This window comes from Scyliorhinus torazame, unplaced genomic scaffold (genome assembly GCF_047496885.1).
Source record: "Scyliorhinus torazame isolate Kashiwa2021f unplaced genomic scaffold, sScyTor2.1 scaffold_598, whole genome shotgun sequence".
Lineage (NCBI taxonomy): Eukaryota > Metazoa > Chordata > Chondrichthyes > Carcharhiniformes > Scyliorhinidae > Scyliorhinus > Scyliorhinus torazame.
The window spans coordinates 1-21916 of NW_027308325.1; the positions used below are offsets into that span (position 1 = coordinate 1).

General features: G+C 47.8%; 2 protein-coding genes and 1 non-coding gene across 3 annotated transcripts; 1 reads left to right on the plus strand and 2 right to left on the minus strand.

Moving 5' to 3' along the window:
* Window positions 1-3185: 3185 nt before the first annotated feature.
* trnae-cuc (transfer RNA glutamic acid (anticodon CUC)) lies at window positions 3186-3257 on the minus strand. Its single transcript has one exon. It is a non-coding gene; the product is annotated as a tRNA-Glu (tRNA).
* A 2877-nt stretch (window positions 3258-6134) lies between these two features.
* On the minus strand, window positions 6135-15929 carry LOC140406543 (uncharacterized). Its single transcript, XM_072494545.1, is given in 3 exon segments — window positions 6135-12272; window positions 12275-13627; window positions 15547-15929. Coding segments are annotated over 2 exon segments (1035 nt in total). The 5' UTR covers window positions 13278-13627; window positions 15547-15929; the 3' UTR covers window positions 6135-12240.
* Window positions 15930-16125: 196 nt separating this feature from the next.
* On the plus strand, window positions 16126-21644 carry LOC140406544 (uncharacterized). The gene is made up of 2 exons (XM_072494546.1): window positions 16126-16374; window positions 20270-21644. The coding sequence occupies exon 2, from the start codon at window positions 20625-20627 to the stop codon at window positions 21492-21494; it is 870 nt and encodes a 289-aa protein (XP_072350647.1). The 5' UTR covers window positions 16126-16374; window positions 20270-20624; the 3' UTR covers window positions 21495-21644.
* Window positions 21645-21916: the final 272 nt, after the last annotated feature.

The window sequence follows — 21916 nt, forward strand, 5'->3', positions numbered from 1 at the left end:
TCACCTGCAGGTAATTCTGCATGCATTTCACCAGCTTCTCATACACCGCCTCGTCCGCAAATAGTCCAACTTCCAGCCTCCATGGTGGGTGCTGAAAGCTGTCCTTACAAAACTGCTGGTCTACCCAGTGCGGAGCATGGTCCGATCTGGCAATTGCCGAATATTCTGCCCCCACCATTCCGGCCAGCAGGTCCAGACTCACAACAAAGTAGTCAATTCGTGAGTACACCTTGTGGACGTGGGAGGAGTACGAGAACTCCCTCGCTGCCGGCCGGCTAAATCTCCACGTATCTGCTCCCCCCATTTCCTTTGAGCTTCTTTAAGTGTATTCAGATCCTGTGACCTCAATGGACTGAATAATTTCAGTGAGAAGTTTTCTTATCATCACGTTGGAGATTTGCACCGAGATCGGGGAGATATTTCTGTCTGTGAGAGCAATAACATCTGGCCCAATACCACGCAGATTTGCGCTTGCGTCAACATCTCTCTTACTTGCATTGCAGCCAATCACTGACCGTTTCTTCCTGCCTCTGTATTTGTTCTCGACCTGCTGCACTTGTGACTTTTTCAGCTCTGATGTGAAACGACAAACATCACTTAACTGATTCTGGCACAGCTCTTTTCTGCGAAACTGCGATTCAGCTTCGTTGAACGGTTTGGTGGACAACAATAAAGCATCATTCCCTCACCGGGAATTGAACCCAGGCCGCGGCGGTGAACGCACCGAATCCTAACCACTAGACCACCAGGGAAACTGACAATCAGGGTTTTAACCCGTCTGACAGTATATCATTCGCCTTTCATTCTTATTTCCCAGTTTTAATTAGAAAATTTACAAAATTACATGTTTAGAATTAACAGAAGTGACATCTTAAGCTAATCACAACACCGATTGTTGTTCGCTGGAACATGAAATCGACAGTGAGGTGAAATAGCCCAACAAGCTGTTCATGTGTAACTTCCAATTTCCAAAACCCACCAACTTGATCACTGTGGCTCCTGTGAAACTTACAACACAACATCCGGCAGACATTCATCAGTAAATAGAAATAACTCATTTCAATTGTTAAAAACATTTTTTGTCGCAATTAGGTTTTGATCAAAATTTGAAGTTTCCAGTTTATGTTGATCTTTTTCTGAAGTGAAACTATCACGTTTGCTGAACATAAACAAACTCCCCTGTTTCAGACTGGGCATAAACAATACAACTTACTCATCTGTAATTATGAGGCAAAGCTTCCTCGTTCCGATCTGTTGTTAAACATTAACACACATAAACGTCATCTCACAGCCTTGTGACATTTACACTTTTGGAATGTGTTTCTTTCTTCCCCGGCTCCACAGTGGGTGGGAGAGGGACAAGCAGCAGGATTTTACCCTAATTCTCCATTCACCCGCAGCCAGCAGAACGCGGGGACTGCAGCTTCAATCAGCGGCTAACTGCCCATCCCGGGTACACTCCAACCAGGAGCAAAGCTCCCAATACACCGAGCACAGGCTCAGAAACATGCAGGTAGATTATACCCCGCTCACTTAACCTCCGAGCAGCATTTACTCAATCCCTCAGTGAGTATCATTTCCTTTGAGCTTCTTCTGTTGTATTCAGCTCCTGTGACCTCAATGGACTGAATAATTTGAGTTCGAAGTTTTCTTGTCATCACGCCCGAGATTCGGACTCTGATCGGGGGGGGGGGGGGGGGGATTATTGTGTCTGTGTGAGCATCAAAATCTGGCCCAATACCACTCAAATTTTCGCTTGCTTCATAATCCCTCTCACTTTGCAGCCAATCACTGTCCATTTCTTCCTGCCCCTGTCTTTGTTCTCCACCTGCTGCACTTGTGACTTTTTCAGCTCTGATGTGAAACAACAAATGTCACTGAACTGATTCTGGCACAGCTCTTTTCTGTGAAACTGCGATTCAGCTTCATTGAACATTTTGCTGGACAACAATAATTCATCATTCCCTGACCGGGAATCGAGCGCCGAATCCTAACCACTAGACCACCAGGGAAACTAACGATAAAAGTTGTAACCCGGGTTGACAGTATATTACTCGCCTTTTATTTTGATTTCCGAGTTTTCATTAGAAGTATACAAAATTACATGTTTAAAATGAACACAAGTGACATCTTCAGCCAATCACAACACCGATTGTTGTTCGATGTAACATGAAATCGACAGTGAGGTGAAATAGTCCCAAAAGCTGCTCATGTGTAACTTCCAATTTCCTAAACCAACATACCTTATCACTGTGGCTCCTGTGAAACTGACAACACGTCATCCGGCGGACATTCATTCGTCATTTCAAATAACTCATTTTACTTTTTGAAAACATAGTTAACATAATCCTTTTCGCAATTAAGTTTTGATCAAAATTAGAATCGTTTCCAATTTTTGATGTTCTTGTTCTGAACTGGAACTATCACACGTTTGCGGAACAAACACAAACTCTCCTGTTTCACACTGGGCAGGAATATTAAAAAGTACTCATCTGTAACTATGAGGAAAGCTTCCTGGTTCCGATATGTTGTTAAACATTAACACAACACGTCATCTCACAGCCATGTGACATTTACACTTCCACAAGTTTTGAATGAGATTCTTTCTTCCCCGGCTTCACAGTGGGTGAGAGAGGGACAAGCAGCAGGATTTTACCCGAACGCGGGGACTGCAGCTTCAATCAGTGGGTTACTGCCCATCCCGGGGACACTCCAACCAGGAGCAAAGCTCCCAATACACCGAGCACAGGCTCAGAAACATGCAGGTAGATTATACCCTGCTCACTTAACCTCCGAGCAGCATTTACACAATCCCTCAGTCAGTGGAACATCCTTTGAGCTTCTTTGGGTGTATTCAGATCCTGTGACATCAATGGACTGAATAATTTCAGTTAGAAGAGATTTGCACCGAGATCGGCGAGATATTTCTGTCTGTGAGAGCAATATTATCTGGCCCAATACCACGCAGATTTGCGCTTGCGTCAACATCTCTCTCACTTGCATTGCAGCCAATCACTGACCGTTTCTTCCTGCCTCTGTATTTGTTCTCGACCTGTTGCACTTGTGACTTTTTCAGCTCTGATGTGAAACGACAAACATCACTTAGCTGATTCTGGCACAGCTCTTTTCTGTGAAACTGCGATTCAGCTTCCTTGAACGGTTTGGTGGACAACAATAATTCATCATTCCCTGACCGGGAATCGAACCCGGGCCGCGGCGGTGAGAGCGCCGAATCCTAACCACTAGACCACCAGGGAAACTGACAAACAGGGTTTTAACCCGTCTGACAGTATATCATTCGCCTTTCATTCTTATTGCCCAGTTTTAATTAGAAATATACAAAATTATATGTTTAGAATGAACAGAAGTGACATCTTTAGCTAATCACAACAGCAATTGCTGTCGCTGAAACATGAAATCGACAGTGAGGTGAAATAGCCCAACAAGCTGCTCATGTGTAACTTCCAATTTCCAAAACCCACCAACTTGATCACTGTGGCTCCTGTGAAACTTACAACGCAACATCCGGCAAACATTCATCAGTAAATAGGAATAACTCATTTCAATTGTTAAAAACATTTTTTGTCGCAATTAAGTTTTGATAAAATTGAAGTTTCCAGTTTATGTTGATCTTTTGCTGAAGTGAAACTATCACGTTTGCTGAACATAAACAAACTCCCCGGTTTCAAACAGGGCATAAACAATACAACTTACTCATCTGTAATTATGAGGCAAAGCTTCCTCGTTCCGATTTGTTGATAAACATTAACACAACACGTCATCTCACAGCCTTGTGACATTTATACTTCCACAAGTTTGGAATGTGTTTCTCTCTTCCCCGGCTCCACAGTGGGTGAGAGAGGGACAAGCAGCAGGATTTTACCCTAATTCTCCATTCACCCGCTGCCAGCAGAACGCGGGGACTGCAGCTTCAATCAGCGGCTAACTGCCCATCCCGGGGACACTGTAACCAGGAGCAAAGCTCCCAATACACCGAGCACAGGCTCAGAAACATGCAGGTAGATTATACCCCGCTCACTTAACCTCCGAGCAGCATTTACTCAATCCCTCATTGAGTATCATTTCCTTTGAGCTTCTTCTGTTGTATTCAGCTCCTGTGACCTCAATCACTGTCCGTTTCTTCCTGCCTCTGTCTTTGTTCTCCACCTGCTGCACTTGTGACTTTTTCAGCTCTGATGTCAAACAACAAATGTCACTGAACTGATTCTGGCACTGTGAAACTGCGATTCAGCTTCATTGAACATTTTGCTGGACAACAATAATTCATCATTCCCTGACCGGGAATCGAACCCGCGGCGGTAAAAGCGCCGAATCCTAACCACTAGACCACCCGGGAAACTGACACGGAAAATTTTAACCCGGGTTTACAGTATATCATTCACCTTTTATTTTGGCCGAGTTTTCATTAGAATTATACAAAATTACATGTTTAAAATGAACACAAGTGACATCTTAAGCCAATCACAACACCGATTGTTGTTCGCTGTAACATGAAATCGACAGTGAGGTGAAATAGTCCCAAAAGCTGCTCATGTGTAACTTCCAATTTCCTAAACCCACCAACCTTATCACTGTGGCCCCTGTGAAACGTATCCGGCGGACATTCATTAGTAATTACATTGAGTAATTTCAAATAACTCATTTCAATTTTTCAAAACATTGACAGTTAATCCTTTTCGCAATTAAGTTTTGATCAATATTAGAATTTTTGTTGATCTTTTTCTGACGTGAAACTATCACGTTTGCTTAACATACACAAACTCCCCTGTTTCATACTGGGCATAAGCAAGAAACTTACTCATCTGTAATTATGAGGCAACGCTTCCTCGTTCCGATTTGTTGTTAAACATTAACACACGTCATCTCACAGCCTTGTGCCATTTACACTTCCACAAGTTTTGAATGAGATTCTTTCTTCCCCGGCTCCACAGTGGGTGAGAGAGGGACAAGCAGCAGGATTTTACCCAAACTCTCCATTCACTCGCTGCCAGCAGAACGCGGGGACTTCAGCTTCAATCAGCGGGTTACTGCCCATCCCGGGGACACTCCAACCAGAAGCAAAGCTCCCAATACACCGAGCACAGGCTCAGAAACATGCAGGCAGATTATACCCCGCTCACTTAACCTCCGCGCCGTATTTACATAATCCCTAAATGACTGATGCTTCTTTCGTTGTATTCAGCTCCTGAGACTCAATGCACTGAATAATTTGAGTGAGAAATTTTCCTGATGCCACGCCCGAGATTTGCACCCAGATCTGGGAGATACTTGTATTTGGTGAGCAATAACATCTGGCCAATTACCACCCAAATTTTGGCTGAAGTCAACATCTCTCCGTCTCTTCCAGCATCTGTACTTGTTCTCGACCTGCTGCACTTGTGACTTTTTCAGCTCTGATGTGAAACAACAAATCTCACTTAACTGATTCTGGCAGAGCTCTTTTCTGTGAAACTGCGATTCAGCTTCGTTGAACGGTTTGCTGGACAACAATAAAGCATCATGCCCTGCCCGGGAATCGAACCCAGCTCCGCGTCAACATTTCCCTCATTTTGCTGAATTCCAGTCGATTTGTCAAGCATGATTTTCCCTTTCATAAATCCATGCTGACTCTGCCCAATCCTGCCACTGTTTTCCAAGTGCTGTGCAATAATTTTGGGATTCTCAAATCCCTACAGTGCAGGAGGCCATTCACCGTATTTTATTGCAATGAAATAAAGGTAACTACAAAGACATGAGGGAGGAGCTAGCCGGAGTTGATTGGAAAAGGAGCCTAGCAGGGCAGGTGTTTTGGGGGGTTATTAGGCAGGCACAACAGAAATTCATCCCAAGGAGCAGAATATATGCTAAGGGGAGGACAAGGCATCCATAGCTGATGAGGGATGTCAAGGACAGCATAAAAACGAAAGAAAAAGCTTACGAAGTGGCGAGCATTAGTGGGAAGCCAGAGGAATGGGAAGCCTTTAAAAGCGAGCAGAGGACAATTGTTGCTCGTTTTAGCCTTAGTTTAATTGCTCTTGTTCTATCATCTTTGCTCTTGAGTCGCCAGGTATCTTTCTGATACCGCCACGAGCTTCAAGTCCGAGTAATGATCAATAATCCAACACACCGCTTAGTAAGAGTTAAATCAACGCACATTTATTATATACAGTAAATACTTATACGTTAATTCTACTTCTAAGCTACTTCCTACAACTAACAGGCCAATACTTAACTTTGGGAATGGCCCACCAGGTCAGGGAAACGAATGGCCTTTCGTATGGGTTCTGAGCCTGCGGGATTCAAAGCTGGTACAGGTCGATAGCCAGGAGCGCCTATCTCGTAGCGAGCATTGAAGTAAGACTTACCATTTTAGCAGCTGTTGCAGAAGGTCAGCAGAAGGGTCTCAAAGGCTGGAGAGAGAAGGGTGCAGAGACATCGATTTGAACTTGGACTCTATTCTTATAGTCCCCAGAGGCTTCCCACCTTTCGGGGTGGACCCTGTACCTGGTTCCAAGTGATTAGACTTTGTCCCAATCACTTGGTTCGATGTTCTCCAATGCTGGAGCGATTCCTTGATCAATGGGCGGTTTTGGCGTGGTCGTTCACCTCTTTGTGTAGGCTCCTGCTGGCGCCGAAAAGTCTGGGTTGGCTTTGTGTCTAATTTGTTGCACATTGTTCCCGGGGATTGCTAATTCATATTCAGATGGCTGGTGTGTTGTTATGCTGATGGCTGCAGGTATCGATTCTGTCTGGCCTCCCCAGAGGCGAATACACAGTTTTACCTGCAGCTGTTTGTTTTAGTCCTGTTGGCTGATTTTCCCATCAGCCTCTTCCATTTGCCATTTTAAATCGGGGTTTGGCCATTCTAATCGGGAGTTAGCCATTTTAACTGGCTACATTTCCTCCTTGTGATCCTAACGCGAAGCGTGAAGGATCACATCATTATGTTACTTTCCATTCCCTGACCCGGGGGGACGGGGGGGGGGCACTTCCTTCATGGCCTCTGCACTGACCATATCTATGCACAAAATTTTTTAACTAACAATTCTAAGGGCGCTATGTCAGACAGGGACATGCATTACAAAACAACAAACTTGGAACCTCTAACTTATCCTTAATATACTACACTCGCTTAAACATTCCATTATCCTACCTTCCTCAATCATACAACAAAATCATAGCATTTCAGACAGTCTTTCCTGGCTTGGCAGTCAAGCTCAGGATCATACAATTTTTGCTCATGAAAAAGTTTTTCACATCTCTTTATTTACAACAACAATAAACGCAAGTGAATGCACTTTATTATTTTATAATAGATCGCGGGGGTCGGGGGTCTGGTCGTAACCGAACATAAGGGATCTGATCTTATATACCGGGGTTCGAGCGCGGTAGGTTATCCTTCTTTATTTTCGTAGACGCATAGTCTGCACTACACAGCAGAGTATCACCAACGCTAATAGTGTTTCGATCACATAGGACAGGGAGTACCAGGTTATGAACCTGGCACACCAAGAAGATGTAGTGTCGCTGGTGACTGGGCTCTGGGTACTGCGGGGCAATGAAACATTAAAGGCTGGGGGGTTTGAAGTCATGGGGTTCGCAGTCACGCGCAACCAAATGTCCAATAACATTATGTTGATCCATATGAAGGAAGTCCTCATGGCTGGTCTCTTTCCTTTTCTTTCTTTGTTTTCTCCGGTCCTGGAGCTTCTGTAGAAACAAGCAGTGTCTGTAACTATCTTTGTTTAATATCTGGTATGCTAGTGTGTCTGTCCTTTTGTGCCAATTATTCCCTTTATAATTGGTCACTATGTGTGACTCCCTCATTTAAAAAAAAAACAAATTTTAGGAGAAGACACACTTCCCAATGATGAACCAGTGCTGATTGAGCATCCAAATGTTCCAGGATGTAAATAGCAGATGGCTGGCAACCTAAAGGTTACCTAAACAAACAAAACCCTTTGAACTGAAAAATGCCAAAATGAGGTGCCTATGGGCCGCGACGGGTACGATTTGGATGGAGTCCCCGGGTAGGATGGCTACCAATGCCGTATCTCTCCTACCCGAGCGTAGTTGACCAGCGGGGGGTTTCCAGGCAGGGCGGGTCTCATGCCGTTTCTCCACTGCCTGAGCAACCGACAAGAACGGGCAAAAATGTAGTCATCGTGGTGGGGCTGCCGTAGTGGTTCTATCCTTCGAACCAGAAGGGCAGTTACGATCGGGCATCTGGTACACGAACAAGTGTCTGCAGACAAGCTAGTTCCTCTGAACAAGTGTCTGGCAACGGTGGGTCTCTGTGAGTAAGTCCTCAGAGGTTTCAGGTGAATTGGCGTCTGGCAATGGTTAGTCTCTGAAGGCAAGTTCTCAGAGGTTTCAGCCAAATAGGCGTGTGGCAGTGAGAAAAATTCTCCTGTCGGACATACAACATTGAACAAACTTACAAACACCATAAACATTCTGCAGGTTCCATCAGAAAGGACAACACTTCTCCCAAGCGGTTCCTTTAAAACATCATCTGGGCACCTCAGTTCTCGGTTGCGAACAGGGTCGCAAAGGGGTTGGCGGTTTGGGAGTCAGACCCAAGGTCGTCCTCTTCTCCCGGGTGCCAAACTCTGGAGTGGATTAGGGCTGAAAGGGCTGCAAGGTGTGAGGTGGGGTCACTCTCGTCGTTGCGGACGAGTCGGTATGAGTTGTCTCGGTGCCACTAATTGGTGTCTAGTTGTGTGGGGACAAAAGCGGGGTCATCAGTGTGGTTCAGTGGTGGGACTTGTTCAGGAAAGTGATCAGGAAGGGATCACTTGGATCGAAGTCGGAGTCGCTAGTTGTGGGTCCTGGTGCATGGGGATAGTAGGGAGGCGTGCTGTGGCTATCGTCCAAGCCACAGTCGCTGTCTCTGCTGCTGCAGTCTGTGGGCGTTCCGGGGCGGAGTGTATATTTCGGGGATGGAGTCGAGGTCGAGTCGTGGCTGGGCTGGTCGTGGTGGGGGCTGGTAGGGTTATGTTGGCTGTGGGCGGGGTGTGGTGTGCTGCGTCAAGCATGACGTGGTGTGCGTGGTTCGACTGTGTTCCATAAGCCTTCAGCTGGTTTATATGAAATCATGCAGTCTTACCATTGGGGTACTTTATTTTGTAAACGGAAGGGCTTACTTTATCCGCAATGTAATACGGACCCGAGTATTTTGATGACAAGAATGTGCTGGGGATATATACAGAAAGCATCACTTGCTGTCAGATACTATACTCAGTCGCATGCACTGTCTTGTCGAAACAAGCCTTGCTCTGTTTCTTTCTGGTGCCCAATTTTACTGCGGCTGCTAGCTGAGCCGTTTTAACATTTGCAACTAATTGCTCCACGGCTTTCTCGTGTGTGAGGGCCGTCATTTCGGGGCTGGTCAGGTCCAAACCTAACAAATATTCTGTGCCTTGCATGGGGCGTCCGGTCAGGAGGGTGTGTGGTGTGTAACCTCTGGAGGTAGAAATAGTGTTACGCAAAAACATCAGCACAAAAGGGAGGACTGAGTCCCAAGTGCTGTTGTTCTGCTGGACCATTTTTCTGAGGGTGGTTTTTAGGGTCCGATTCATGCACTCCACGATACCACGTGGGTGGTATGCTATGTGGAATTTTTGGGTGATGCCAAATATCGTGAGGACGTTCTGCATGACACGTCCCGTAAAATGGGAACCTTGGTCGGATTCATAAGAATTAGGAACAGGAGTAGGCCATCTGGCCCCTCGAGCCTGCTCCGCCATTTGATGAGATCATGGCTGATCTTTGCGGACTCAGCTCCACTCTCTGGCCCGTACACCATATTCCCGAATCCTTTATTCTTTAGAAAGGCATCCATCTTTTTCTTAAAAATGTTTAAAGAAGGAGCCTCAACTGCTTCACTGGGCAAGGAATTCCAGAGATTCACAACCCTTTGGGTGAAGAAGTTCCTCCTACACTCCGTCCTAAATCTACTTCCCCTTATTTTGAGGCTATGCCCCCTAGTTCTGCTTTCCCCGACCAGTGGAAACAACCTGCCCGCATCTATCCTACCTATTCCCTTCATAATTTGCTCTGTCTCAATAAGATCCCCCCCCCGCATCCTTCTTAACTCCAATGAGTACAGTCCCAGTCTACTCAACCTCTCGTCATAATCTAATCCCCTCAACTCTGGGATCAACCTAGTGAATCTCCTCTGCACTCCCTACAGTGCCAGTATGTCCTTTCTCAGGTAAGGAGACCAAAACTGAACACAATACCCCAGATGCGGCCTCACCAACACCCTATACAATTGCAGCATAACCTCACTAGTCTTGAACTCCATCCCTCTAGCAATGAAAGACAAAACTCGATTAGCCTTCTTAATCACCTGTTGCATCTGCACACCAACTTTTTGCGACTCGTGCACCAGCACACCCATGTCCCTCTGCACAGCAGCATGTTTTAACATCTTACCGTTTAAATAATAATCCATTCTGCTGTTATTCCTCCTAAAATGGATAGCCTCACACTTGGCAACATTGAATTCCATCTGCCAGACCCTAGCCCATTCACCTAACTTATCCAAATCCTTCTGCAGACTTCCGGTATCCTCTGCACCTTTTGCTTTACCACTCATCTTAGTGTCGTCTGCAAATTTTGACACATTGTACTTGGTCCCCAACTCCAAATCGTCCATGTAAATTGTGAACAACTGCGGGCCCAACACTGATCCTTGAGGGACCCCACTAGTTACAGGTTGCCAACCAGAGAAACACCCATTTATCCCCACTCTCTGCTTTCTGTTAGTTAACCAATCCTCTACCCATGCTACCACTTTACCTCAATGCCATGCATCTTTAGTTTATGCAGCAACCTTTTGTGTGGCACCTTGTCAAAAGCTTTCTGGAAATCCAGATATACCACATCCATTGGCTCCCCGTTATCTACTGCACTGGTAACGGCCTCAAAAAATTCTACCAAATTAGTCAGACACGACCTACCCTTTGTGAACCCATGCTGCATCAGCTTTTGGGGATTTATTAATTTTTAATCCAATTACATTCTCCAGTACTACTTTTTCACTCATGCTCACAATTGTGAGAACCCCTTGGTGTTCTCATGTTTTGGGGAGAATTTCTGTATCTTCCTCCATGAAGCCAGACACAAATTGTTTAGTTTCTCTGCCATTTCCTTATTCCCCATTATAAACTCTCCTGTCTCTGGCTGGAATGGACACACATTGGTCTTTGCTAATCTTTTCCTTTTCACATTCCTATAGGAGCTTTTCCAGTTCTCCCCAGTTTGCTCTCATATTCTATTTTCTCTTTATCAGTTTCTTGATCCTCCTTTGCTAAATTCTAAAACTAGTTCCCAATCCTCAGGCTCACGACTATTTTTGCCACTTTATGAGCCTCTTCCTTGGATCTAATGGAATCTGTAACTTTTCTTGTTCGCTACGGTTGCATCACCATTCCTGTTGGATTTTTGTTTCTTAAAGGAATCTATGTCTGAGCAGCTGTGAAAATGAACGAAAGGCAGTGCTGGATATAATTGAGAGTAGAAACAATAACAGAAGCCAACTCCTGCAATCAATTGTGAACCTTTTGGTGTCTCAGTAGGTGGGAAGAATTACTGCATCACTTTTCCTGTGGATTTTTGTTGCTGAAAGCAATGTGTATTTGTTGCAAATATGTAATAAATCTTTAAATGCCAGCAAATGTCTGTTTATTGTCTAACCTTTTATTGTAATTTCCCAACCTACCACAGACAACCTGTCCCTCATACCTCAACAGTTTCCTTCTTTGAGAAACACACAGAAAAATTAAACAAAGAACCATGTAACCACCAAAGCCCATCTTCATGGCAACGTGGCATGCTTTAGGGGGTTCCAAACAGAAATGGAAACTAAATATCTTCTAACTGCCAACACATTTCCACTCTTGACCCTTGTGAAATTGGAAACCATGTATTCGCAACAAAGCTCAAAGAGCATCAGCCCACTGGAGGAAACGTTGCAAGACCAGTCTTTCCAGTAGAAAGACTATCCGTATTGACCAATTGACAGGATGAATAAATTGCAGTTCTGAATGTAATTGAGAGCAGAAACAACAACAGCAGAATTCAATCCCTGCAATCAATTGTGAACTTGTTGGTGTCTCAGTAGTTGTGATGAAACACAAAATGTGTTCCCACATTGAGAGCAGATGAACGGCCTCTCCCCTGTGCGAACTCGCCAGTGTCTCCGCAAATGAGATAGATCACTCAATGCCTCCCCTAATCAGAGCAGGTGAATGGCCTCTCCCCGTGTGAACTCGCTGATGTCTCTGCAGGTTAGATGAATGTCGGAATCCTTTCCCACAATGAGAGCAGGTGAAGGGCTTCTGCCCAGTGTGAATTCGCTGGTGACTCTTCAAGTGGGATAACTGAGTGAATCCATTACCACACTGAGAGCAGATGAACGGCTTCTCCCCAGTGTGAAATCGCTCATGTCTCCACAGGGTGGATGAATGTCTGAATCCCTTCCCACACTGAGAACAGATGAACGGCCTCTCCCCTGTGTGAACCCGCTGGTGTATCGTCAGGCTGGATAACTGAGCGAATCTCTTCCCACACTGAGAGCAGGTGAACGGCCTCTCCCCTGTGTGAATTCGCTGGTGTGTCCGCAGGGTGGATAAATCTCTGAATTCCTTCCCACACTGAGAGCAGGGGAACGGTCTCTCCCCACTGTGAACTCGCTGGTGTGCCTGCAGGTGGGGTGACTGAGTAAATCCTTTCCCACACTGAGAGCAGGTGAATGGCTTCTCCCCAGTGTGAATTCGCTGATGTGACTTCAGGCTGAATAACGCAGTGAATTCCTTCCCACACTGAGAGCAGGTGAATAGCTTCTCCCCAGTGTGAACTCGCTGGTGTGTCTTCAGGTTGGATACCTGACTGAATCCCTTCCCACACTGATAGCAGGTGAATGGCTTCTCCCCAGTGTGAACTCGCTGGTGTGACTTCAAGCTAGATAACGCAGTGAATCTCTTCTCACACTGAGAGCAGGTGAACGGTCTCTCCCCAGTATGAATTCGCTGATGTGACTTCAGGGTGGATGAATGTCTGAATCCCTTCCCACACTGAGAGCAGGGAAACGGCTTCTCCACAGTGTGAACTCTTTCATGTGACTTCAGGCTGGATAATTCAGTGAATCCCTTCCCACACACAGAGCAGGTAAATGGCCTCTCCCCTGTGTGACTGCGTTGATGAATCTCCAGCTTCGATCGGACTCGGAATCTCTTCCCACAAGCTTCACATTTCCACGGTTTCTCCATGTATTGGGTGTCCTTGAGTCTCTTCAGGTCGGACAATCAATTGACGCCTCATCGACACACAGAACACGTGTACGGTCTCTCCCCGCTGTGAATGGTGTGATGTTTTTTCAGGCTGTGTAACTGGTTATAGCTCTTTCCACAGTCAGTGCTCTGGAACACTCTCACTCGGGTGTGTGTGTCTCGGTGCTTTTCCAGTCACATTGATGTTTAAAGTCTTTTCAAGCAGACAGATTAGTCAAACATTTCTCCTTCTCGATTCAAAGGCCGATGATTTTCAGGTCCCAAGGACTCAGTCAGATCGAGATGTGACTTTTGCAATTTCTGTCTGTAATTCCTCCTCTTCTAATATCCTGTAAAAACAAATTACAAAAATCATCGCTGTCAGTACAGGATAGAAATTCAGAACAGACAATTCTAGTTCCTAGATAACATTCTTTCCTCTCTCATTCCCAAAAGCTGTAAATCTCCATCCCACACACTCTCCCTCCATTCTCACTCTGCTGTATCTAATATTCACCCCTCCAATTTTCCTGAAGGTGCTGATTCAGCGCTCCCTCCCCCCCTCCTCCTCCCCCCCCTCGCCCCCTCCCCCCTCCTCCCCCTCCCCCCCTCCTCCCCCTCCCCCCTCCTCCCCCTCCCCCCTCCTCCCCCTCCCCCCCTCCTCCCCCTCCCCGTCCCCCCCCTCTCCTCCCCGTCCCCCCCCTCCTCCCCCTCTCCTCCCCGTCCCCCCCTCCTCCCCCTCTCCTCCCCGTCCCCCCCTCCTCCCCCTCTCCTCCCCGTCCCCCCCTCCTCCCCCTCTCCTCCCCGTCCCCCCTCCTCCCCCTCTCCTCCCCGTCCCCCCCTCCCCCCTCCTCCCCCCCCTCCCTCCCCCCGCCTCCCTCCCCCCCGCCTCCCTCCCTCCCCCCCCCGCCTCCCTCCCTCCCCCCCCCGCCTCCCTCCCTCCCCCCCCCGCTGGTTTAGCTCAGCAGGCTAGACAGCTGGTTTGTAATGAAGAACAAAGCCAGCAGCGTGGGTTCAATTCCCATACCAGCTTACCCAGACAGGCGCCGGGATGTGGTGACTAAGGGCTTTTCACAGTAACTTCATACTTCTGACAATAAAAGATTATTATTAGGGGAGAATTGAGAAAAAACCTGTTTACCCAGAGGGTGGTCATGGTACTTCAGGAGAACAGCGACCACGACACCACACAACACTGCTATGGCAACCTGTGCAAGACGTGCCAGATCATCAACATGGGTACCATCATGACACGTGGGAACACCACCCAACAGGCACGCGGTACAGACTCATGGGACTCGGCCAACATGGTCTACCTCATACGCTGCAGGAAAGGATGTCCCGAGGCGTGGTACATTGGCGAGACCATGTAGATGCTGCGAAAACGGATGAAACGACATCGTGCGACAACTGCCAGGCGGGAATGTTCCCTTCCAGTCGGGGAACATTTCAGCAGTCAAGAGCATTCAGCCTCTGATCTACGGTAAACCTTCTCCAACGCAGAATCGCCGAGCAGAAACTGATAGCCAAGTTCCACACGCACGAGTACGGCCTCAACCGGGACCTTGGATTCATGTCTAATTACATTCACCCCCACCATCTGGCCTGAGCTTGTGGAATCCTACCAACTGACATGGCTTGAGACAATTCACACCTCTTTAACCTGCGATTATCCCTCTCTCCAGTCGCTACATCTGGACTTGTAAAGATTTAATTGCCTGCAAATACTCACGTTCAAAGTATTGTCTTGCATCATTGCCTTTGTCTATATATGTGGTTGTGGAACCCACCTCTTCACTCAGCTGATGAAGGAGCTGTGCTCCAAAAGCTAGTGATTCGAAACACCTGTTGGACTTTAACCTGGTGTTGCAAGACTTCTTACTGTGCTTACCCCAGTCCAACGCTGGCATCTCCACATCATGGTCTCGAATGCACTGCCTGGGAGGGTGTAAGAGGCCTCACATCCTTCTAAAAAGTACCTGAATGACCTGGCATGTCATAACATTCAAGGCTTTGGGCCACGCTCTGACAAATGGCATTTGGTAGGCAAGTCAGGTGTTTTTCATGCATCAGTGATGACTTGATTGGCCGAAGGGCCTTATCTGTGCTGTAGTCTGTGATTCTAAGAGAGAGAGACTTGGGCCAACCTTTCCAGAGTCTGCACCCTCCCTGGATTCACTTCCTTTCCCTTCAGTTGCTGGAAGTGACCAACTGAAAGTCAGAATGAGAAAAGAAATGGAAAGGGGAGAAAAAAAAGTGTTTTACTTACAGATGTTGGAGTCAGGAGGACGTTTCAATCTGTGTGAAGCTCAATCTTTATTCACACAAAGCCCGCGCTCTGATTGACTGGAGGACCAGAGTCCTTCCGGTCCTCCCACTCGTCCCATTGGTCAATACCGGAGGAGAAAGGTCAGGGATGGGCACTTCCGTATATGCGCAGCTTTTCCTCTACCTTGAACATGGGCAGTTTTTCCTCTACCTTGAACATGCGCAGCTTTTCCTCCACCTTGAACATGCGCAGCTTCTCCTCTACCTTGAACATGCGCAGCTTCTTCTCAACCTTGAACATGCGCAGTGGCGGAGATCACCAAGCGGCTTCTCCCTGTGGCCGCAGCCGGTTGCCTGGAAACCTTGTCCTGAGGAGGTGTTGGGGAACAAGAGCAGCCGCGCCCGCGCGCCGGTCTGCGCACTGGAATCCGGAAACGTCATTGTGGAGCAGAATGATTTCTATTGGCTGATTCAGGCAGCTCTATTGTGACGTCATGATGACTCAGAGGGACGTACCCAGCTCAGCCTCCTATTGGGGCAATATCAATGGTCACAGAAACACGATGCTGCGGATTGGACAGCAGCTCCTCTACCCGGAGGGAGGAGACTTTCCTGCTCCACGTGGGCTTGTTCCCGGCCCATCTGGCGCCATCAGAGACCAATGGGAATCCGAGGAAGATCGGAAGGGCACGGGTCTTCCTGCCAATCAGAGTGCGGAATTTGTGGTGATGGCTGCCGAGAGATTCCCCAGGAAGCTGCTGCTCCTCTGTCTCTGAATGAAGATTGACGTTCACACAGACTGAAACTTCCTCCTCTGTCCAATCTCTGAGTAAAACACTTTCTTTTATCCCCTTTCCATCTCTTTTCCCCCTTGTCGATGGCAGGCCCGTGCAAGTGCGGAATTTGGCACCGTACCCCTCGTGTTGTCAGTGGGGGGTGGGTTGTTTTGGCGATCTATGGTAGGATTATGGAGGAGGACGGGGTGTCCATGGAAAGGATTAAGGCCAAGTGGGAGGAAGAGTTTGGGATGGTGTTGGAGGGAGGACTATGGTGTGAGGCGCTGCGGAGGGTTAACACCTCCATGTCGTGTGTGAGGCTGGGGTTGATTCAGTTGAAAGTTGTGCACAGGGTGTAATGAAGGTGAGGATGGGCCGGTTGTACAAGGGGGTGGGGGGATAGCTGTGAGCGGTGTGGGAGGGGTTCAGCCAATCAAGTCCACATATTGTGTTATATTTTGGGGATCTGGTGACCGTCAAAGAGCAGGAGGGCAGTTTGGAGGTTGGGGTGAGAGGCGTTGGGGTTTGGGTCTGTTTTTTTGTTGTACAAATGATAAAATTTTGAAAACCTGAATAAAAATATTTTAAAATAATATAAACTTCAGTGGGCAGCACGGTGGCACAGTGGTTAGCATTGCTGCCTCACAGTGCCGAGGTCCCAGGTTCGATCCCAGCTCTGGGTCACTGTCTGTGTGGAGTTTGCAGAATCTCCCCGTATTTGCGTGGGTTTCGCCCCCACAACCCAAAGATGTTCGGCAGCACGGTAGCATAGTGATTAGCACAATTGCTTCACAGCTCCAGGGTCCCAGGTTCGATTCCTGGCTGGGTCACTGTCTGTGCGGAGTCTGCACGTCCTCCCCGTGTGTGCGTGGGTTTCCTCCGGGTGCTCCGGTTTCCTCCCACAGTCCAAAGATGTGCAAGTTAGGTGGATTGGCCGTGATAAATTGCCCTTAGTGTCCAAAATTGCCCTTAGTGTTGGGTGGGGTTGCTGGGTTGTGGGGGTGGGGTGCTCTTTCCGGGAGCCGGTGCAGACTCGATGGGCCAAATGGCCTCCTTCTGCACTGTAAATTCTATGTAAACTATGTAAACTATGTAATATGTGCAGGGTAGGTGGATTGACCATGCTAAATTGCCCCTTAATTGGAAAAAATGAATTCATAGAATTTACTGTTCAGAAGGAGGCCATTCGGCCCATCGAGTCTGCACCGGCTCTTGGAAAGAGCACCCTACCCAAGGTCAACACCTCCACCCTATCCCCATAACCTAGTAATCCCACCCAACACTAAGGGCAATTTATCATGGCCAATCCACCTAACCTGCACATCTTTGGACTGTGGGAGGAAACCGGAGCACCCGGAGGAAACCCACGCACACACGGGGAGGATGTGCAGACTCCGCACAGACAGTGACCCAAGCCGGAATCGACCCTGGGACCCTGGAGCTGTGAAGCAATTGTGCTATCCACAATGCTACCGTGCTGCCCCCTGAAGTGGGTACTCTAAATTTTTTTTAAAATGTCATATCAAAATCTGACCGTTACTCAATTCATTGAATATCAACGGCTTTTAAATCCAGGAGGACCAATGTTTGATTGTTCCGTCTGCTTCAAAAGGTTTAAAACATCAGTGTGACTGGAAGAGACCGAGACACACACCCGAGTGAGAGTGTTCCAGTTCACTGACTTGTGGAAAGAACCTGAAAAAGCATTGCACCATTCACAGCGGGCAGAGACCGTACACGTATTCTGTGTGAGTCTTCAACTGATTGTCTAACCTTGAGAGACAGCAGGACACACCCGCACCATGGAGAAATGATGGAAATGCACCAGTGCATTCACACTGGGGAGAGACCGTTTAGCTGCTCTCACTGCACAAAGAAGTTTAGAAGGTCATCCACACTGCGGAGACACCAGCGAGGTTTCGCTGTCCATCTACAGTGGAAACCCATTGACACAGTCACACCAGGGTGTGACCATTCTGCTGCTCTGTGTGGGAAAGGATTCAGTGTTCCATCCAGCCTGTGGCCACACCAGCGAGTTCATACTGACGAGAGGCCGTTTGCCTGCTCTGACTGTGGGAAGAGATTCAATACTTCATCCCACCTAATAATAAAAATCTTTATTAGTGTCACAAGTAGGCTTCCATTATCACTGCAATAAAATTACCGTAATCGCCACACTACGGCACCTGTTCGGGTACAATGAGGGAGAATTCAGAATGTCGAATTCACATAACAAGCACGTCTTTCGGGACTTGTGGGAGGAAACTGGAGCACCCGGAGGAAACCCATGCAGTCACTGGGAGAATGTGCAGACTCTGCACAGACACTGACTCAAGCTGGGAATCGGTCCCGGGTCCCTGGCACGAGCCAGCTGATGGGGAGGGCAGGAGCGCCCAGGGTGGTCACTGAATACATTGTGGGAACTGCCCATTTAAAGAGGCTGTCTTGACTCGCTGGTCTGAGAATCCACACCTTGTCCCTCTGTGTGACGCTGGCTGAGAATAGACATCGGGGCTGCTCAATGTACTGAAAGCCATTTGCTTCTGTTCTCCTTGTCTAAAATCAAATTGGAAGGAAAGGGAGACAACTGAAACGGGGAAAAGGGAATTCCAGACATTATTGACATCACTGTACATATTGCGGACACACATTTATTTATCTTTGATCACAGAATCTCACCACACAGGCCATTCGGCCCATCGTGCCTGTGCTGGCTCTTTGAAAGAAGTACTCATTTTGTCCCACTATCATGCCCTTTCCCCATGAACCCTGAAAACTAGTCCCTTTCTAATTATCCAACTCCCTGTGTTGAATCTGCTTCCACCAGCCTGTCAGTCAGTGCATTCTGGATCAAGTTTCATCTTCCTCATTTCCCCACTGGCTTTTATGTGAATCAGGACTGAGAGCAGGGCGGTGAGTTGAAATGGCAAGCAACAGGAAGGTCTGGGAACTGCTTGCGGATGGACCGGAGGTGTTCTGCAAAGCCTGGAAAAATATATTCATTTTGCTTCGGTTTGCACCCCTCTATCACCTCCACATGGTCTGTCTCCAACACTTCCCTTTCCTTCCTTGACCTTTCTATTTCAATTTCTGAGATAGACTGTCCACTAATATCCATCACAAACCTACCGACTCCCACAGCTACGTCGACTCCAGCACTTCATGTCCCACATCCTGCAAGGACTCCATCCTATTCCCTCAGTTCCTTCACCTCCGTCACATCTGTTCCGATGATGCCATTTTCCAAAACGGTGCTGCTGACATGTCTTCATTCTTCCTTAACCATGGCTTCCCACCCACTATGGTCAACGGGGCTCTCACCCGTGTCCGACCCATCTCCCACACCTCTGCCCTCCCCCTCGCTCCTCCCTCCCAGAACCACTGAATCCCCACTGTCCTCACTTTTCACCCCACCAGCCTCCGCATTGAAGAAATCATCCTCCGCCAGTTCTGCCAACTCCAGCAAGATTCCACCACCAAACACAGCTTCCCCTCACTCCCCCTGTCAGCATTTGGAATTCTCTACCCCAGAGGACTGTGGAACCTCAGTCATCAAGTATTTTCAAGACAGAGGTTGCTAACGTTTCAAGGGAGTGAAGTTATCGAGGGATATGGGGGACAGTGCGGGAAAATGGTGCTGAGGTAGATCGGCCAATGCTCTCATTGAATGGTTGAGCAGGTTCGAATGGCCGACTGCAGCTCTGATGTGTTATGGTCCCTGTGTCCAGGGCAGGAAGCAATGAGCATGGATCTGTCAATCAGCCTGAATCAGCACCTTCAGGAGAATTGGGAAGGTGAATATTAGATACAGTGAATGGAGGGAGAGTGTGTGGGATGGATATTTACAGATGTTGCGGAATGCAAGAGAAAAGAAAGTTCCAGAGAAACTAGAATTGTTTGTTCTGAATTTCTATCCTGTACTTACTCTTTTGTAAATTGTTTTAACAGGAGATTCAAAGAGGACAAATTACAGACAGAAATCTAATACATGTCGTCTGGATCTGACAGTCACTCAATTCCTTGGGACCTGAATATCATTGGCCTTCGAATCTAAAGGAGAAATGTTTGCCTCATCAGTCATCTTCAAAGATTTTAAACATCAGTGTGACTGGAAAAACACCGAGACACACACACCCGAGTGACAGTGTTCCAGAGCACTGACTGTGGAAAGAGCTTTAACCAGTTATACAGCCTGAAAAAACATCGCACCATTCACAGCGGGAAGAGACCCTACACGTGTTCTGTGTGTGGACGACGCCTCAACTGATTGTCCGAACTGGACAGACACGAGGAGACCAAAAACATGGAGAAACCATGGAAATGTGAGGACTGTGGGAAGGGATTCACAGCACCGTCTGTGCTGGAAATTCATCGGCGCATTCACACTGGGGAAAGGCCATTCACCTGCTCTCCGTGTGGAAAAGGATTCACTCAATTCTCTGACCTGCAGAGACATCGGCGAGTTCACACTGGGGAGAGACCGTTCACCTGCTCTCAGTGTGGGAAGAGATTCACTCGGTTATCCATCCTGCAGTCACACCAGAGAGTTCACACTGGGGAGTGGCCATTATACTGCTCTCAGTGTGGGAAGGGATTCAGTCATTCATCTACCCTGCAGGCACACCAGAGAGTTCACACTGGGGAGAAGCCATTCACCTGTTCTCAGTGTGGGAAGGGATTCACTCAGTTGCCCCAACTGCGGACACACCAGAGAGTTCATGCTGGGGAGAGACCGTTCACTTGCCCTCAGTGTGGGAAGAGATTCAAACGTTCATCTGCCCTGCAGAAACATCTGCAAGTTGACACTGGGGAGAGGCCGTTCACCTGCTCTCAATGTGGGAAGGGATTCACTGAGTTATCCAGCCTGCAGAGACATCAGCGAATTCACACTGGGGAGAGGCCGTTCACCTGCTCTCAGTGTGGGAAGGGATTCACTCAGTTATCCAGCCTGCAGAGACATGAGCGAGTTCACACTGGGGAGAAGCCGTTCACCTGCTCTCAGTGTGGGAAGGGATTCGCTCAGTTATCCCACCTGCGGAGCCACCAGCGAGTTCACACTGGGGAGAGGCCATTCACCTGCTCTCAGTGTGGGAAAGAATTCTCTCGGTTACCCACCCTGCGGACACACCAGCGAGTTCACACTGGGGAGAGGCCGTTCACCTGCTCTGAGTAGGTGAGATATTCAGTGATCCATCCCAACTATGGAGACACTGCCGAGTTCTCACTGGGGAGAGGCCGTTCACCTGCTCTCAGTGTGGGAGAGATTTTGTGTTTCATCGCACATGCTCACACACCAAGTTCACAATTGATTACAGGGGTTGGATTCTGCTGTTCTGCTCTCAATTGCATCCAGGGCTGCATTTTGTTAATTCTGTCAGTTGATCAATAGGGATGGGCGGAGGGTATCTTCCTGCTGGACTGGTTGGTCTCACAAATTTGCCTCCAGTGGGCTGATGATCATTGAGCCATGTTGTGAATTCCTGGCTTCAACTTTCACGAGGATCACCGAGCGAAAGGGTGTTTGGTGGTGTAGCCACCTGGGATGGCCACTTACAAAGACACATGGACATTTGCAAAGCCTCAAGGTAAATATGG

Coding starts and splice junctions, on each gene's coding strand:
- LOC140406544 (XM_072494546.1), top strand. CDS start 20,625: ATGGAGAAACCATGGAAATGTGAGGACTGTGGGAAGGGATTCACAGCA.